The 15,804-nt window shown below is 52.5% G+C and overlaps 1 protein-coding gene across 4 annotated transcripts in view; it reads right to left on the bottom strand.

The window, feature by feature from the left end:
* The window catches only part of BEND7 (BEN domain containing 7), a 133,639-nt gene that overhangs the window by 19,257 nt on the left and 98,578 nt on the right, over positions 1–15,804 (bottom strand). For 2 of the 4 annotated variants that reach the window (XM_058282388.2, XM_058282389.2), the window contains exon 9: positions 10,908–14,639. The exons of the other annotated variants lie outside the window; for them this stretch is intronic. In XM_058282388.2, coding sequence (XP_058138371.1) covers positions 14,626–14,639 — 14 coding nt within the window. In that variant the 3' untranslated portion in view covers positions 10,908–14,625. Of the gene's footprint in view, positions 1–10,907; positions 14,640–15,804 lie in introns of those variants that run through there. 4 annotated transcript variants of the gene reach the window in all.

The raw sequence follows: 15,804 nt of genomic DNA, 5'->3' as shown, positions 1-15,804 counted from the left end.
AACTGAGGCACAAGGACACTGCTGAGGTGCATCTTACGGGCCGGCCCTCCCTGGGCCATTCTGAGTGCTTCTCTCTACCCATGAGACCAAGAAAACATTAAGCTAAGTGAAAGAAACCAGACCCAGAGTACTACATACTGTACGATTTATACAATGTACATATAAATCAGTTTACAAAGATGAAGTTAGATTAGCGGTTATATCGGGCTGGGGAACGATAGAGGGACTGAGAGGTGAGGGCTGTGGAGTCTTTCTAGAGTAATGAAATTGTTCTAAAACCTTTGTGGTGATGAATGTGCAACACTGTGATTACACTAAAGGCCATTGATTATTCACTTTGGATAGATCATATGGTATGGGAATATAGCTTTAAAAAAACTGCTTAAACTATAAATAAATGTGCATGAATAGCCAGAAATAGCAGCTACGTACAGCAGGGGAAGCATAAAGAGATGGAAAGGTGAAGAATTTTCTGGTCTGTTTGTGTTTATTATTATTATTGAAATAATGAAAATGCTCTAATAATGACTGAAGTGATGAATGCACAGCTATGTGATTATACCAAATATCACTGATTACCCACTTTGGATGCACTGTATGCTTTATTAATATGTGTCAATAAAATCAATTTGTTTTAAAAAAACAAAACACAAAGAACATGAGCCATCCATATGGTGCCTACAAGAGACTCACCTCACACCCAGGGATACAAACCCACTGTACGTGAGAGGTTGGGGAAAGAAACTCCATGCAGATAGTTACCAAAAAAAAGAGCATGGATAATATCAGACAAAACAAACTTTAAATTGGAAAATGTTATAAGATACAGAAGGCCATTAAGTATTAACAAAAGGGACAATCCACTAGAAAGAAATAACAGTCATAAATATCTATGCCTCTAACCAGGGAGCCCCAAAACACATGCGACCAACTCTGACAAATCTGAAGGGGGAAATCGACATCTCTGCAGTAAGAGCTGGAGACGTCCACACCCCACTCACACCAACAGATAGAACAACTGGACAGAAGATCAACAAGGACACCGAGAACTTGAACAGTACGATAAACAAGCCGGACCCAACAGACATGCACAGGACGCCGTACCCCACATCTGCGGGGCACACGTTCTTCTCAGTGCTCACGGAACCTTCTCCAGGACAGACCACACGTTAGGTCACAAGGCTCAATAAATCATAAACGATCGAAATTATGCGAAGCACCTTCTCAGGTCGTGATGGCATGAAAGTGGACATCAGTGGTAGGCGGGGAAGGGGGACCTTTGCGCATGCGTGCAGGCTGAACGACACACTCCTAAGCTATCAGGGGTCAAAGAAGGAATTGCAAGTGAAATTAGTAAAGAGACTGAGACATGAAAATGAGAACACAACTTATCAAAACTTACGGGGTACAGCAAAGGCAGTGCTGAGAAGAAATTTATAGCCCTGAACACCTACTTTAAAAAAGAAAAAGCTAAAATCAATGATCTAACAAACGACTGGAGAGACCAGACAAAGAGCAGCAAACCAAGCACAGCACTAACATCCAGAGTCCTGAATACAGGTTCAACGAGCACATTATAGAAGGAGCAAAGGCTTGGGAGCCGGTATTTCCACGGGGCCACAGGGAGGTTGGAGCCAGCACCCCAGGGTATTTCAAGCATCGGTGCCTGTCTCCAAGAAGCTCGCCTTACCTGTCTACGCAATGCACGCCACACTTTGATTTTATCTTGCAGGAAATGAGGTATGGTCATTTCAGGGAGCTTAGAAATTACAGATAATAATTTTAAAAACCACATATAATTCTGCCACCCAGAGTTTACCACTGTTAGAACTTCCTTCTGTTTTTTTTTCTGTGCGTACATTTCATTATTTCTTTCACAAAATGTGATCAAGCTGAACATGCCATTTAACAGAAGATATACCATGAACACTTCTCCATGCCATTTAATATTCTTTTACATTATGAAAAATTTTTTAAAATAACTTCCCCTCTCACTGCCAAAGCAGCACATATTCATTAAAGAAAAAGTAAGCTGGGTGAAATAAAACAGGGAAAAATTATAAAATATCCACAATCTCATCATCCAAAGAGTTCATGTATTTAAAAAAATACTGTTGTACATGTTGTTTTACGACCTGATTTTTTCAATTAACTGACTGTGGATGTCTAACTATACCTCTTAAAATGGCTGCACAGTATATCATTTTAAGGATGTATTATAATTTAAACTATTGTTGAACATGTACATTGTTTTCTTTTTCCCACCCAGCATTTAAACTATGTTTTAATGAACACAGCTTGATCGTGGGTGTATTAGTAAGTCAAGGGGGTGCTGATGCAACATACCAGAAATCGGTTGGCTTTTATAAAGGGTATTTATTTGGGGTAGGAGCTTACAGTTACCAGGCCGTAAGCATAAGTTACTTCCCTCACCAAAGTCTATTTGCACGTGTTGGAGCAAGACGGCTGCTGACGTCTGCCAGGGCTCAGGCTTCCTGGGTTCCTCCCTTCCTGGGGCTCGTCTCTCTCCAGGCTCAGCTGCTCTGCTCTCTCCACAAGGCCAGCTGGAGACCATCAGGCGAACGGCTCATCCGTCTTCCTGGGGCCTCTGCCTTGTCTAATGGAGCCTTCTCTCCTTCCTCACGTATCTGCTTCTCTGTGTATTTACTTCCTGGGTTCCAGTATTAAACCTCCAACTAGCTTGTCTGTCTTGTCCTCTTCTCTGACGCGGCTCAATCAAAGCCTTAATCATAACTTAATCAAGTAGGAGTGAAATCTCTGAATCCAATACAATATAATATGCCCAGAGGAACAGACCAATTTGCAAACATAATCCAGTATCTATTTTTGGAATTAATAAACAATATCAAACTGGCGCAATGGGAAAATTGTTATTCTTTAAGATAAACTCCTTTAAGTGGAATTGCCAGGTCACATTCTATGCAAGGTTTTAAACAATTTTGACTTCTTTGCTAAACAAATGTACAATGAACACACCTATCAATACTGCATACCAGGAAGTGGGTGTAGCTCAAGAGATTGAGCTCCCGCCTAACTCACAGAAGGTCCTTAGTTTGGTTCCTGGTGCCTCCTTAAGCAGATAGCGAGCTGGTGCAATGGGCAGGCAGGGCAAGCTGATGCAAAAAGATGATACCACAAGAGACACAAGAAGAAAAACACAATGAGAGACACAACAAAGCAGGGAGTAGAGGCGCCTCAAGGGATTAGGTGCCTCCCTCATGTATCCGAGGTCCTGGGATTGGTTCCCAGTGTCTCCGAAAGAAACAAGGAAGATGAACAGACACAGGAAGTGCAAACAACGAGGGGTGGAGACAAGTAAAGAAAGTCAATCTTTAAAAAAAAACTGCATAAGAGTTCCCTTCATTACAAGAAACAACAGTGGTACCTTTAAATTGTTTTTTGCCTATTTGATAGCCAAAACACTTCCTATTGCCATTTTAATTTGCATTTCTTGGTTTAATTCTAGCATTTTAATGTATTTGTGCCATTTAATTTTTTTTTAAAGATTCATTTCTTTCCCCCCCTCCCTGAAATGGCTCCCTCATTACTCATTCTTTGCACTTGCTGTGTGCTCGCTGTGTGCTCGCTATGTGCTGTGTCTGCTCGCTGTGTGCTCGCTCTCTGCTTGCTGTCTGCTCTGTGTGCTCGCTGTGTCTGCTCGCTGTGTGCTCGCTCTCTGCTTGCTGTCTGCTCTCTGTGTGCTCGCTGTGTCTGCTCGCTGTGTGCTCGCTGTGTGCTGTGTTTGCTCGCTGTGTGCTCGCTGTGTGTTCGCTATCTGCTTGCTGTCTGCTCTCTGTGTGCTCGCTGTGTCTGCTCATTGTGTGCTCACTGTGTGCTTGCTGTGTCTGCTTGCTGTGTGTTCTCTGTGTGCTCGCTGTGTGTTCTCTGTGTGCTCGCTGTGTCTGCTCATTGTGTGCTCGCTGCGTGCTCACTGTGTCTGCTCGCTGTGTGCTCGCTGTGTGCTCGCTGCGTGCTCTGTGTCTGCTCACTGTGTGCTTCCTGTGTGCTCGCTGTGTGCTCTCTGTGTCTGCTCACTGTGTGCTTCCTGTGTGCTCGCTGTGTCTGCTCGCTGTGTGCTCTGTGTGCTCGCTGTGTGCTTGCTATCTGCTTGCTGTCTGCTCTCTGTGTGCTCGCTGTCTGCTCATTGTGTGCTCACTGTGTGCTCGCTGTGTGCTTGCTGTCTGCTCTGTGTGCTCGCTGTGTGCTTGCTGTGTGCTTGCTGTGTCTGCTCATTGTGTGCTCGCTGCGTGCTCACTGTGTCTGCTCACTGTGTGCTCGCTGTGTGCTCTCTGTGTCTCCTTGCTGTGTGCTCGCTGTGTGCTTGCTGTCTGCTCGCTCTGTGCTCGCTGTGTGTGCTTGCTGTGTGCTCACTGTGTGCTCGCTGTGTGCTCTCTGTCTCCTTGCTGTGTGCTCACTGTGTGTGCTCGCTGTGTGCTCGCTGTGTGCTCGCTGTGTGCTCGCTCTGTGCTGTGTGCTTGCTGTCTGCTTGCTCTGTACTCAGTGTGCTCGCTGTGTGCTCGCTGCGTGCTCGCTGCGTACTCACTGTCTGCTCGCTCTGTGCTCGCTGTCTGCTTGCTCTGTGCTGTGTGCTTGCTGTCTGCTCGCTCTGTGCTCAGTGTGCTTGCTGCGTGCTCACTGTGTGCTCGCTGCGTGCTCACTGTGTGCTCGCTGCGTGCTCGATGTGTGCTCGCTGTCTGCTCGCTCTGTGCTCACTGTGTCTGCTCACTGTGTGCTCGCCGTGTGCTGTGTCTCCTTGCTGTGTGCTCGCTGTGTCTGCTCACTGCTGTATGCTTGCTGTGAGCTTGCTGTGTGCTTGCTGTGTCTGCTCACTGTGTTTGCTTGCTGTGTGCTCGTCGTGTGCTCGTTGCGTGCTCTCTGTGTCTCCTTGCTGTGTGCTCTCTGTGTCTCCTTGCTGTGTGCTCTCTGTGTCTCCTTGCTGTGTGCTCTCTGTGTCTCCTTGCTGTGTGCTCTCTGTGTCTCCTTGCTGTGTGCTCACTGTGTTTGCTCGCTGTGTGCTCGCCGTGTGCTCGTTGTGTGCTCTCTGTGTCTCCTTGCTGTGTGCTCGCTGTGTGCTCGCTGTGTCTGCTTGTTGGGCTGCTCATCTTCTTTAGGAAGCACCAGAAACTGAACCCGGGACCTTCCATGTGGGAGGCAGGCACCCAACTGCTTGAGCCACATCTGCTCCCACCATTTAATTTTTAAGAGTTGTATTTGTAATAGTACAATGGTCCTTTCAAAAAACCATTTATTCTACAAGTATTTCCCCCATTTTGTCATTTGCTATTTAATTTTGTGATATTTTTGAAGTATGGCTTAAAATTTTAGTTAATCTTTTAGTTTATAATTTCTTCCTATGGCACTGTGTTTAGGAAATTCTTTCCCTCCCCAAGCTTATAGAAATATTAATTTTTTTCTTATAATTTTATGATTTATTTTACTTAAATCTTCAAAACATTTGGAAATGCCACATACAGAGTAAGATGGTGGGGGAGCATCTCAACTTTATGGAGATATATCTCACGTATCACAAAACTTCCCTTTCGAAGTGTGCGGTTTAGAGGTTTTCAGTGTCTTCACCAATACAGCTGGAGCCTTCACAAGCAGAGGAAATGTGAACACAGGAGGGGCCAGGAGGGGCCAGGAGGGGCCAGGAGGGGCCAGCCGGGCCGTGTGGCGGAGGCTGAGATGGAGCGAGGGACTGCCAGCCAGCCCGCGCCAGAGCCCTGTGGACCCTGCCGACACCGCGACTTCAGATTTCTACCCTCCACGTCTGCGAGATAAAGCCCTGCTGCTTACGCCAGCAGGCCTGGGGTGTCTGCTCTACCCTCAGTCAGGCTTGACCACAGCATCGGCCGTCAGCCAGCGGTGACTGTGGCCAGGGGGTGTCAGAACAGTCAGACAGGTGGAAGTGGGTTCCTGGATGACCACGTGGAGCAGAGCTGCCCACCGCCACCCGGGGCCACCTGCCCACGGCTGGACCCTTATGAGTCAGAGAGAATAAATGTATTTCATTTGAGTCACTTCTTTTCTTCTCCCCGAAGATTTATTTATTTATTCCACGCCCTCTCATTGTTTGTTCCGTCTGCTCTCTATCCATTCGCTATGTGATTTGTCTGCTCACCGTCTCTTTAGGAGGCACCAGGAAACAAACCTGGGACCTCTCATGTGGGAGAGAGACAATTGCTTGAGCCACCTCCATTCCCTGCTTTGTTGTGTCTCTCACTGTGTTTACTGTTTGTGTTTCCTTGTTGCGTCATCTTGTTGCATTAGCTCGCCGCACCAGCTTGCTGTCTTGCTTGTCTTCTCTGGGAGGCACTGGAAACCAAACCTGGGACCTCCCATGTGGTAGGCGGGAGCTCAATTACTTAAGCCACATCTGCTTCCCATGAGTCACTTCATTTTTGCCTCCCTTTGTTATAAGCAGCTTAACACATGTTGCTCTAATTATTACAACACCTTTAATACAGGTTATATGTTTATGTAGACTTAGGTTTGGTCCTGAATTTCTCATTTTACTGTATTCTCAATTTCTATAATCCTATAATGTATTTAATGTGGGGGAGGGTGGCTCTCGATTTTCTAAACATTTCTTTAGCTCCTCTGCACTTACTCTTTCAAATGAATTCAGAGTGGTTTTTTCAAGGCCCATCCCTTTCTCCTTCCCACCCAAAGTCACGGTGCCTTCCCAGGAGAAGCTGTGCGATCTGAGTTTGCTCCTCGTGTGCGCCGCAGGCTGCTGCTGTGCCGGCCTAGGCACGGTCGTGGTTCTCCCGCGGCTGGCAGCCGGAGCCAAGGAGTCAGCCTGACATTTAGAATCTGTCCAGTGCTCTGAGATGGACGGGGCAGGGGAAGGGCGGCCACGACTCGCTCAGGGGGAGGCGGCACAAGCTCGCTCGGACAGCCCACGGCATCAGCCACGGGGACGAGCCCGGGATCCGAACGCCTCGGAGGCGGCCGCAGGCGCAGGTGTGCCCGAGCGGGAGAGCAGCGCAGGGCGGCAGCGTTGCACACGCGTGCGCCTGCTCGCGAGGACGTGCCGCGGTGTGACGTCCACGTCCCCATCCCCGTCGGGGGCGGTGCGGCGGTGCTAGGCGGGTCCCTTCGGGTGCTCCTGTCTGGTGATCGCAGGCACCTCCATTCTGGAGGACACTTAATTCAGAAACGCACAGAGCAAGTGCCAGCTGCTGTGACGCAGCGTCCTTCTCCCTCCATTGCTAACGTACAGCGGAGAGTAGTTTTTCTAACAGAATGAAGCAACTGGCCCATCACTTCTTGAAACAATTCAGGACGTGCCACCTCCCTCGAAAAATCGGATTCCCCTCCGTGGCCACGAGGCGGGCGCCCCCTTGCGCTCTGTGAAGCTGCCCCCTGACGTCAAGAGGAGCGGTTTGGAGCAGCTCCTGCACTGGACACACTCGTGACAGCTGCAGTTTGGGCACGTATTTTAAGGTAATTACCGAAAGCAGCTTTGTTTCAAAGTGGAGGTTTAAAATGCCACTCCTTTTCTCAGCATTAACAGATATAAATGGCAAAATACTTGGAATATCAGTATGGACAGAGCACAGCATACAGGTATTATTCCACCTGGGCTCTGCTTCTAGATCATTCTTCAGCTCTTTCACTACGGCTCCTTCAACACTCGAATGAAAATCCGTTTTTTTGGTAACATACGTATCACATAAAATTTGCCACTTTAACCATTTTTGAGTGCGGTTCACAAGCATCCGTTACTGTGTTAGTTTCCTAGGCTAATCAAAGCAAACACCACCAACGGGTGGGGCCAGACAAAGGGAGCGTCGGGCTGATGGTTTTCAGGCTACAAGGAAAGCCCGGGTGGAGGTGCCATCGCGGTGACGCCGCCCCGTCCGCCCTTCCCTGCTGGTCGCTTCCTCGCGGCTCTGGACGCGGCGTCCTGAGCCCGGGGCCGGCTGGTGGGGGCGGGGGGCTGGGGGTCCTGTCGCAGGTGGGAAGGGGCGCGGCAGGAGGGGCTGGAGGACGCAAGGGAAGGAGGAACCGCCTGAAACCTTCCACCACCACACTCCGAACAGGACAAAAATAAGCAGGAATTTCCGAAACCTTGACTCTGGTAATATACCCCTCCCCAGGAACTGTCAACCAAGGTAACCAGCCCAGAAAGGGAGAACTGAAAACACCTGGGGAAGCGCTGAGCTGAAGTCCAGAGTGCTACTTAAACACGGGTCCCTCCGAGCCTGCCCCCGAGCCGTTCTATTTAATTTATTCCAAATGCAAAGTCTGGATCACCGCTTTGCTGGGCTAAGAGCGGAGGAGCCGCGGGAGAAGGGTGACCGCGGCTGGCGGGGATTAACGGCAGCTGGAACAGCAGCGGAGGCCAGGAGAAGATCCCGCCGCGAGGCCGTGTCCAGGGCGCCCCCTCTGCCCCCACCAGCCGGGCCGTGCCGGGACCCCTGAGCGCCGGCCGTCGCGCTGTGTGAAATGAAGCTGGCTTCCCACTCCCCGGGCGCCATGAGCTTTAGGCACAAAGGCTGCCTGTTCGGGACTCAAGAAGAGGCTTCTGGGGAGCAGATGTGTCTCGAGTAGTTGAGTGCCCGCCTCCCACACAGAAGGTCCTGGGTTCGGTTCCTAGTGTCTCCTAAAGAAGCCAAAGAAACAACGGGGAGACATGGAGCGAAAAAGAAAAACCTGAGCAGATGAAAAAAAACAATGAGCAGACAACAAACAAAAAAACCCCGAGTAGACAACGAGCAAAAACAACGAGCAGACAACAAGCACAAAACAACGAGCGAAAGAACAAGGAGCGGATGGACGAGGGAGCCATCTCAGGGGGTAGAAACAAAATTAAAAAGTTAAAATGAAAATTGAAAAAAAAAAAGGGGAGGCTTCTGCAACTGACACGAAGCTCCAAATCATTTAGCGACAGAACAAGCAGTGCCTCCTTCCAGCACAGGACACACACGAGGTGCAGCATGATGAGGCCGATTTGTCAAAAAGGCACTGCCAGCACGTTCTGCTTGAAAAGGGAGGAAGGCATGTAATTTAGAAATAGGTATGTTTTTAATCCAAAATGGTTAAAACAACTAAGAGTTGGACCATGAACTACGCAAGTTCTCGGCCAACTGGCCCAGTCCTGAGACGCCTCCATGAGGCTTCCCCTGCTGGGCACGGACCAGAGCTCCTGCGCCCTCCTCGGCTCACCCGCCTCGGCCCGCGCAGGAGGAGGCCAGCGCTGCGCCAGCCCTGGGAGGACGCCACGCCCAGGCCAGCGGCCACAGGGGTCTGTCACCACACGGCCCCAGGCTGGAGGGCTCGGCCAGGAGCAGCCGCTCCCCACTCCGGGGGTCCGCCCTGCGGGTGCTGGGGGCACAGCAGGAATGGAGTCCCACGCAGGGGTGGTGGGGAGGCGAGCACCGAGGTGGGGCCCGCGGCTGGCGGCAGCAGAGGCCCTGGCCCCCGGGGCGAGTGCCACCCCCGCCGAGACCAGAGCCAGGCGTGCCGGGCCTCGGTGGTGGGCGGCTCCTGGACTGGCTGTGGGCCGCTGGGGTGGACTTGAGGCCTGGGTGGCAGGGCTGAGGCCACCAGCTGCGAGGCCGCGCCGGCCCTGCAGGGGCCCTGGCCGCCCGCGGGCCGCTCCTCTCCCACCGTCCGCGGGGCAGCGCCAGGTGGGCCCTGCGTGGGCACCAAGGGCGTGTGCGACGAGGAAGGGGTGACCGAGCGGGGAGGAAGGTGCATGCCCGTGCCCACATCCCCCTGTGACCTAATGTCCTGGGTGCCCGTGCTGGACCCCCGCTCCCGCACACCCCCAGCCAGGCCTCGCCCGCCAGCTGTGGACCGTCCCCCAGCCTGCCTGGCCCTCTGCTCAGCCCTCCCTGCGCGCCCCGAGCCAGGCCACCACTTCCGATGGCACTCCCTGCATTGGGGTCCCCTCTCCAGCCCAGGACCCACCGCTGGGCCAGGCAGAACAAGGCCAAGTACAAACCTCCCACTGGAAATGCTCGGGGGGCGCGTGCCGCCCACCTCCTGGGGGGCCCACCGGCCTGCTCCCCGCCCTGCCTCTCACCGCGCTGTCCCCGCACCCAAGCAGAGTCACTCACCCAGAGTGGTCCAGCCAACCGTGGACCCGAACCGGCGCCACTGGAAACGGGTCGGCTGCCACCCCAACCCCTAGCGGCCTGGGGGGGTGGGTGGGATGGGACTGGGCCCCTCGCCCCACCCAGTGACTCGCTGGCCGTAGGTTTCCTCGCGCCAGCAGCTCACCCTGCGGCCACCTCTGCCCAATCCAGCTGCTTTCTTAAGCAGCAGCTCCAGCGCTCCCTCTCGCGCCCACCACTGCTCACAGCTGCCGCGGGATGTTGGTGCCCCTCGATGTCAAGGCAGATTTCAGCCAGGGGCCGCAGGGCTCACGTGGGGGGCGCCTTCTGGGGGCTGCGGGGACAGGGGATCAGCGAGGAAGAGCGGCCCCCCTCTGCGTTCCAAGAGGAGGGTGGGGCAACGGCATTGAACAGCCTTTGCATTCGAGAAGATTGGCTTGTCCTTCTGATACGCTGTTTCCCTAGAGGTAGAGCGTAAACTTTTAAGTGACGATTATAAGGCTACCTGAGTTCATTTAACACCAGCCTTCAGCATGTCAGCGCCCGGTGCTCCAGGCCTGCCGCGGGACCGCCACAGCCACTGACCGCCTGCCAGGCCTGCTGCGGGACCGCCACAGACACTGACCGCCTGCCAGGTCTGGAGGCTCTCGTCCCAGTAACCAGCCAGCTTGCTTGCTCACTTTTTAATATGAGCTTTGTAAGAAGATGGAACTTTCTGTTTAAGGTCACCAGAGTATTAAAACGTTCCTTTTATGAACGAAGAGCACTGGGTCCTCTTCGCAGACACCAAGGACTGGCACAAGCAAGAAACACGAGGGCTCAGTTAAAGTCATTTATTGCGTTCTCTCAGAACGGACATAGAGAGCATCTTGGGAATTGGTATCACAACACGTTATACACCATTTTCACACCTAGACTTTCTTTGAATTCTTTTTAAAGAACATAGTAATTTAAAAAAATCTAATTATTTACATATCAATAAAACATATATACAGAAGATCAAGACATTATCCATAGATATGGAATATATTTTTTTGCTACGAAAACCTATAAAAAGGATTTCTGAATAAAGTCTGAACAGTAGTCACAGTAAGTAAACACAAATACAATTTTAATTTACAAAATATGATTTTACTGTTGCAGTTTTTGGATATGTATTTCCAATGTGTGGATCCACTGCACGCATCTGCGAGGAGGACAATCCCCGCCCTCCTGCAGTACCAGAACATCCCGGCTTCACCCAGCCTGGAAGGAAGTGCTTTCCAGGGCCCCTGGAGCTTCCGAACAGACTTCACAGTTCTAAGGTAAACGCTTCCGCCTTTGCCAGCAACATATTCATCATGTTTTAATAGAGTTGAAAGGTCACTAATTAATCTTTTCTATTCCCTGGAGAAATACTCCCTTACTGGGAGGCAGAAGACACATTTGAAAACATACCTTGCAGAGAAAGAAAAGCCCTGGCTCATGGTACTTAATTAGACCACTTGATAAACAAAGGCATTGGTTTCAGGAGAAGGATTACTTACTGGCCTGAAAAGTAAAAAGACTAAGTAAAAGGTGTGATGGAAATGATTTCCTGGAAATCTACCTTGCAGTTTTAAAAAAGAAAAAGGAGAGAGGGGCCCACGGCTCTGCCCTGGAGCGGTGCGTCCTGCAGGAGCACCTGCCGCCCCCCCACCCCGAGGGCCCTGGCCCGCCGGCGTCTGGCCTGGCCTGGCGTTCGGCCTGCTCCCTCCTGCCCGTGGCCTCCCTCCTGCCCGCGCCGCTCCTGCACCAGCAGGGCTGGGCAGGTGGCCTCGACAATCACACCTGCCTTCAGAAGGCAACGGCGTGACGAAGCGCGTGCTAAAACGGCGCTGCGCTCATCACACGGCAGCCGCCACGGGCTTGCCCATCTACTGTCCAGATTGCTTTCATGCCAATTTCTGGCCTTTGGGCCGAGGGTCAGAGATCCATGGAGATTCTCTGTGTGCAATAAACAAGGTGAGACTGCAGCGTTCCTAAATGAAACGGCACTTCCCCTTCAGTCTCCTGTAAGGGAGAGGAACCTGGAGGGAAGCATTTCTGTAAAAGCAGCGCCTGCAGGGTGACGTACCACTTTGAAATGAATCCAGACAGGCGCGCCTTGGCCTTGGTGCAGCTGAGGCAAGCGCGGCAGGAACTCCAGGAAGCGGGCAGCCAACAGGGAGCACCTGGTCAGCGGCCACGCGGCGCCCACAGTCCTCAGGGGCCGTCTCGGGTGCCAGTGCCGGAGGGGTGCTCTGGGGTCTCACCTCTTCGTTATTTCTGTCTCTGTGTTGACATAACCTAGATTTTACAAACATGTGAAAGATTTTTCCTTCCTGTCAATTCACGGCTCATTTGCACGCATTTGCTTACAAATGATTATGGTGGGGAAACTGATGTCACAAATGGAGATTTCATTTCCTAGATTGGCGCTATCCTGTCTCTGAAAAGAACTTTTTCATCTTCCGGGCTGTGCAGGTCTAATGAATTTTGACCTTCATAACTACTTTCTCTGTACTAGAAAGAGCCATTCTCCTTTAAGCGCTTTACATTAAAACAGATAGACTTCAAAACTCTAGGTCTCCACGCTGAGGTTATGCACAGGACGGGGAGGGAGGAGCGCAGCTCGCTAATGGACCACGAAGGGACGGGATCACGCTGGACTTGTAAAGGGTCATAAGTCAACTCTGAAAATGATTTTAAAAATCTTATACCAGACTGGAGGTTTGATGACCGTGTTTTACGGAAAAAGAAGGGCGGACTTCACAGAACGCCCACATGCTGCAGGCACCTGCACGGCTCGCGTGGACCTTTGAGGAAGTGCAAACCGAGGAGGTACAGACGCTAAGGCGCAGTTAACTCACTGAAAGCAAAGCCTAGGCAGTGGAATCTGGTTCTGTGTCTTCCCTGGTTTCTGTCTTGGTGTCAAATGTATTACCTACAACAGAGACAAGAAGATGAAGGGGAGAAGCCCTTCTCCAAGGGCGAGTCGCGCACTTTTCTACGGCGTGGCGAGACGGGTGTTCTGGGTAAGCAGAAACCTGACTGCTCGGGCGTCTGTTTCATAGTTAAATGCGTAATTCTTCAGCCAAGGCTTCAGGTGTACAAATTGAATGATTTTAGGAATCAGAAATTTGAGCTGATTATTTTTATAGGAAGCCCATGAATATGTGTTACCATGAGAGTATGGTTCCAAAAAATATGATTTACCTACAAAACAGACTATCATGCAGCTATTAAAATAATGCTTATAAAGAAATTGTAATAAATGGGGAAATGATGGCTAGGTAAAAAAATCCTCAAGAAACAAAATTTCATATCTATTTCATCTGCATTGTATAAATAAATAAAATAAATACAGAGAAAAGTCTAGTCTCTGGGTGGTAAAATGAAAGGAATTTAAATGCTTTTCCTTATTTTTTTAAGTTAATTTTTTAAAACAAAAAGTACAGAAAGACGGCCAATTTATGACAAAACGGCTAAGTCCAGATGAACTCTGTACCACTTATTCCAAATTCAAAAGCTCCATTTTACATTTAAAAAGCACTGCTTTGCCTTTCCTGTTGTTTTTTTTTAACGCGCACTTTCCCCGATCCTGGGTGTTGTTTCTTAGCAGCGTGCTCTCCCACGGCCTCTGCGCCCTGGTCCGGGGCTCTCTGGGGGCAGCTTCGGCCAGTGGACCCTATCCGATCTGATGCTTGCTGGCTGCGCCCAAGAAACCAGTTCAGAGGACCGGTCTCTCCACTATAAAATCTGGCTCTGTGTGCATTTGAACCAGACGGAGAGAGGTTGCTTAGAAGGAGTCGACGGAAGCGAACGTTGCCCGAGCATAACCCCGCGCTGGTCAAGCTGGTTCACAGAAACACGTGAGCTTCGACCTGGCGCCACCCCTGGCTTCCCAAACCCACGAATCTGGAAGGAGCAGAACATCACAGAAGCCTAGGAAGGCGGCCCAGGCCTTGTCAAATCTTTGGAAAGGGCCGCCTGCGGGCAGCGCGGCGGCGCGCGGGGGTCTGACCGGGGCGTGCCAGGCCCGGGAGGACACCACCAGGCCACGAGGAGGGCGCGGCGGGACGGCGCTGCACGCAGGGGCGCTGGCCAGGCGGCGGGAGGCGTGTCGGGCTTTTGGGTGAGGCACCTCCTCACTGCAGAACGGGGCCCCAGTCTTGACAGCGCTTTTCTAAGGAGGTGCCCTGTCCCGGCGCGGGCCGCTGGCTCAGTGAGAAGCCCTGCGGTGGGCTCCGCTCCCCTCTCCAGTCCCGCCCCCGCAGTCTTGAGCAGAACTCGGAGAGAACGCGGGCGAAGGAGTCTACGTCGCGGTGCGTGTCGGGCGACTCAGGGACGCCCTTCCCCGCAGGGGAGACACTGACAGGGGTGCTAAGGGGCCAGCGCGCCCGTCCTCCCCTGTGGTCTGTGGGAGGCTGGAGGGTGCGGGGACGAGCTGCAGGGCAGGGCGGCCGCGAGTCCGGGGGTCCTGCCGGGCCGTCGCCAGCTGGAGGACCTCGGGAAAGTCATTTAACGTTGCCAGGCCTCAGGCTTTTTTCTCTGTAAAATAAAAGGACTGGATAAAAAGAAGGGATTAGGCTCCACGATCTCTACAGCTCCTGCTCCCTCTCGGGTTCCTCAGAATCCCTTCCACTTTTGTAAAATGCTAGCACACCCTGCGCAAGAGGAGGGCTTTCCAGACAATAACACGGAGACCCCGCTGTGCCAAACAGACGCCAGTGAGGGCCCCGGGGTGGCTGGGGCTGGCGGAGTGGGTGGGCCTGGGGGGGGTGCGCCCGAGGAAACGGCCAGAAAAGCACCCCCCCTTGCGCCAGGTGTCGCCTGTGTGACTGGGTGTGGGCCGGTGGTAAGGACAGGGCGCGCACGGCGTCCTGCTACACAGAGGGCAGCCTGGGAGGGGACCTCGGGGGCCACGTGCTGCCCCTCTCTGACCTGCTCGACGTGGGAACAGCCCCGTGGGGAGAAAGCCCCGCTCAGAGTGGCTGCGTGCGGGGAGGGCTCGAGACACGCGGGTCCTTTCTGCGCGGTGTGACTCGTGTCAGTGACTATTTGTCCATCGCGCCAGCCCGTGGCTGCCCGTTGGCAGAGTCGGCCACCAGGCACGCACGGCTGCGCGCTCGTCGCCTAAAGGTCTGAGCACACGCACGCCTGCACGGGGAACTCGGCCGCTCTGCCCCCGCGGCAGTCTCAGGACCTGTGCTGCCCGCGCACGCGGTCACCGCGCCAGTCCTCACGCGGGCCGGGCTCTCCGTTCGAATGTGCTGCGTTTATGCACCGTCCTACCCTACAGCCAGCGGAGGAAGCCAGGACTGCAGCTTTTAGGTAGAGGGTCTGGGTCCGTGCCTGAGTTCTGTGGGCGGAGAATCATGAAGCATCCTTTTGAGGGCACTTAACAAAAGAAGTCCTGGGACCCACTGTGGCCTGAGACGCCGGACGCAGCCCTCCGGGGCGCCGGTGGGGCAGGGGCATGCCAGCCTCAGAAGTGACCGTCGGCTGAGCCGGCGTGTGGAGCGCGCTCCCACGAAACGCCGGCCTGGCTGGCGTGCTAGGAAGGGGCCGCCCCTGCCGGCCGGCTCACTCGTCACTCCATCAACACAGACCTTACTGGTGCTCATTAGCCGAAGAACGAGGGTGGACTGCATCTCAGAACTGTTTTGGGGTGGTGTGAGAGGACAGAATGGGCATGAATTTGATCACATAAAAG

The sequence above is a fragment of the Dasypus novemcinctus genome, chromosome 20 (genome assembly GCF_030445035.2).
Source record: "Dasypus novemcinctus isolate mDasNov1 chromosome 20, mDasNov1.1.hap2, whole genome shotgun sequence".
NCBI lineage: Eukaryota > Metazoa > Chordata > Mammalia > Cingulata > Dasypodidae > Dasypus > Dasypus novemcinctus.
This window is presented reverse-complemented; position numbering and strand designations above follow the sequence as displayed.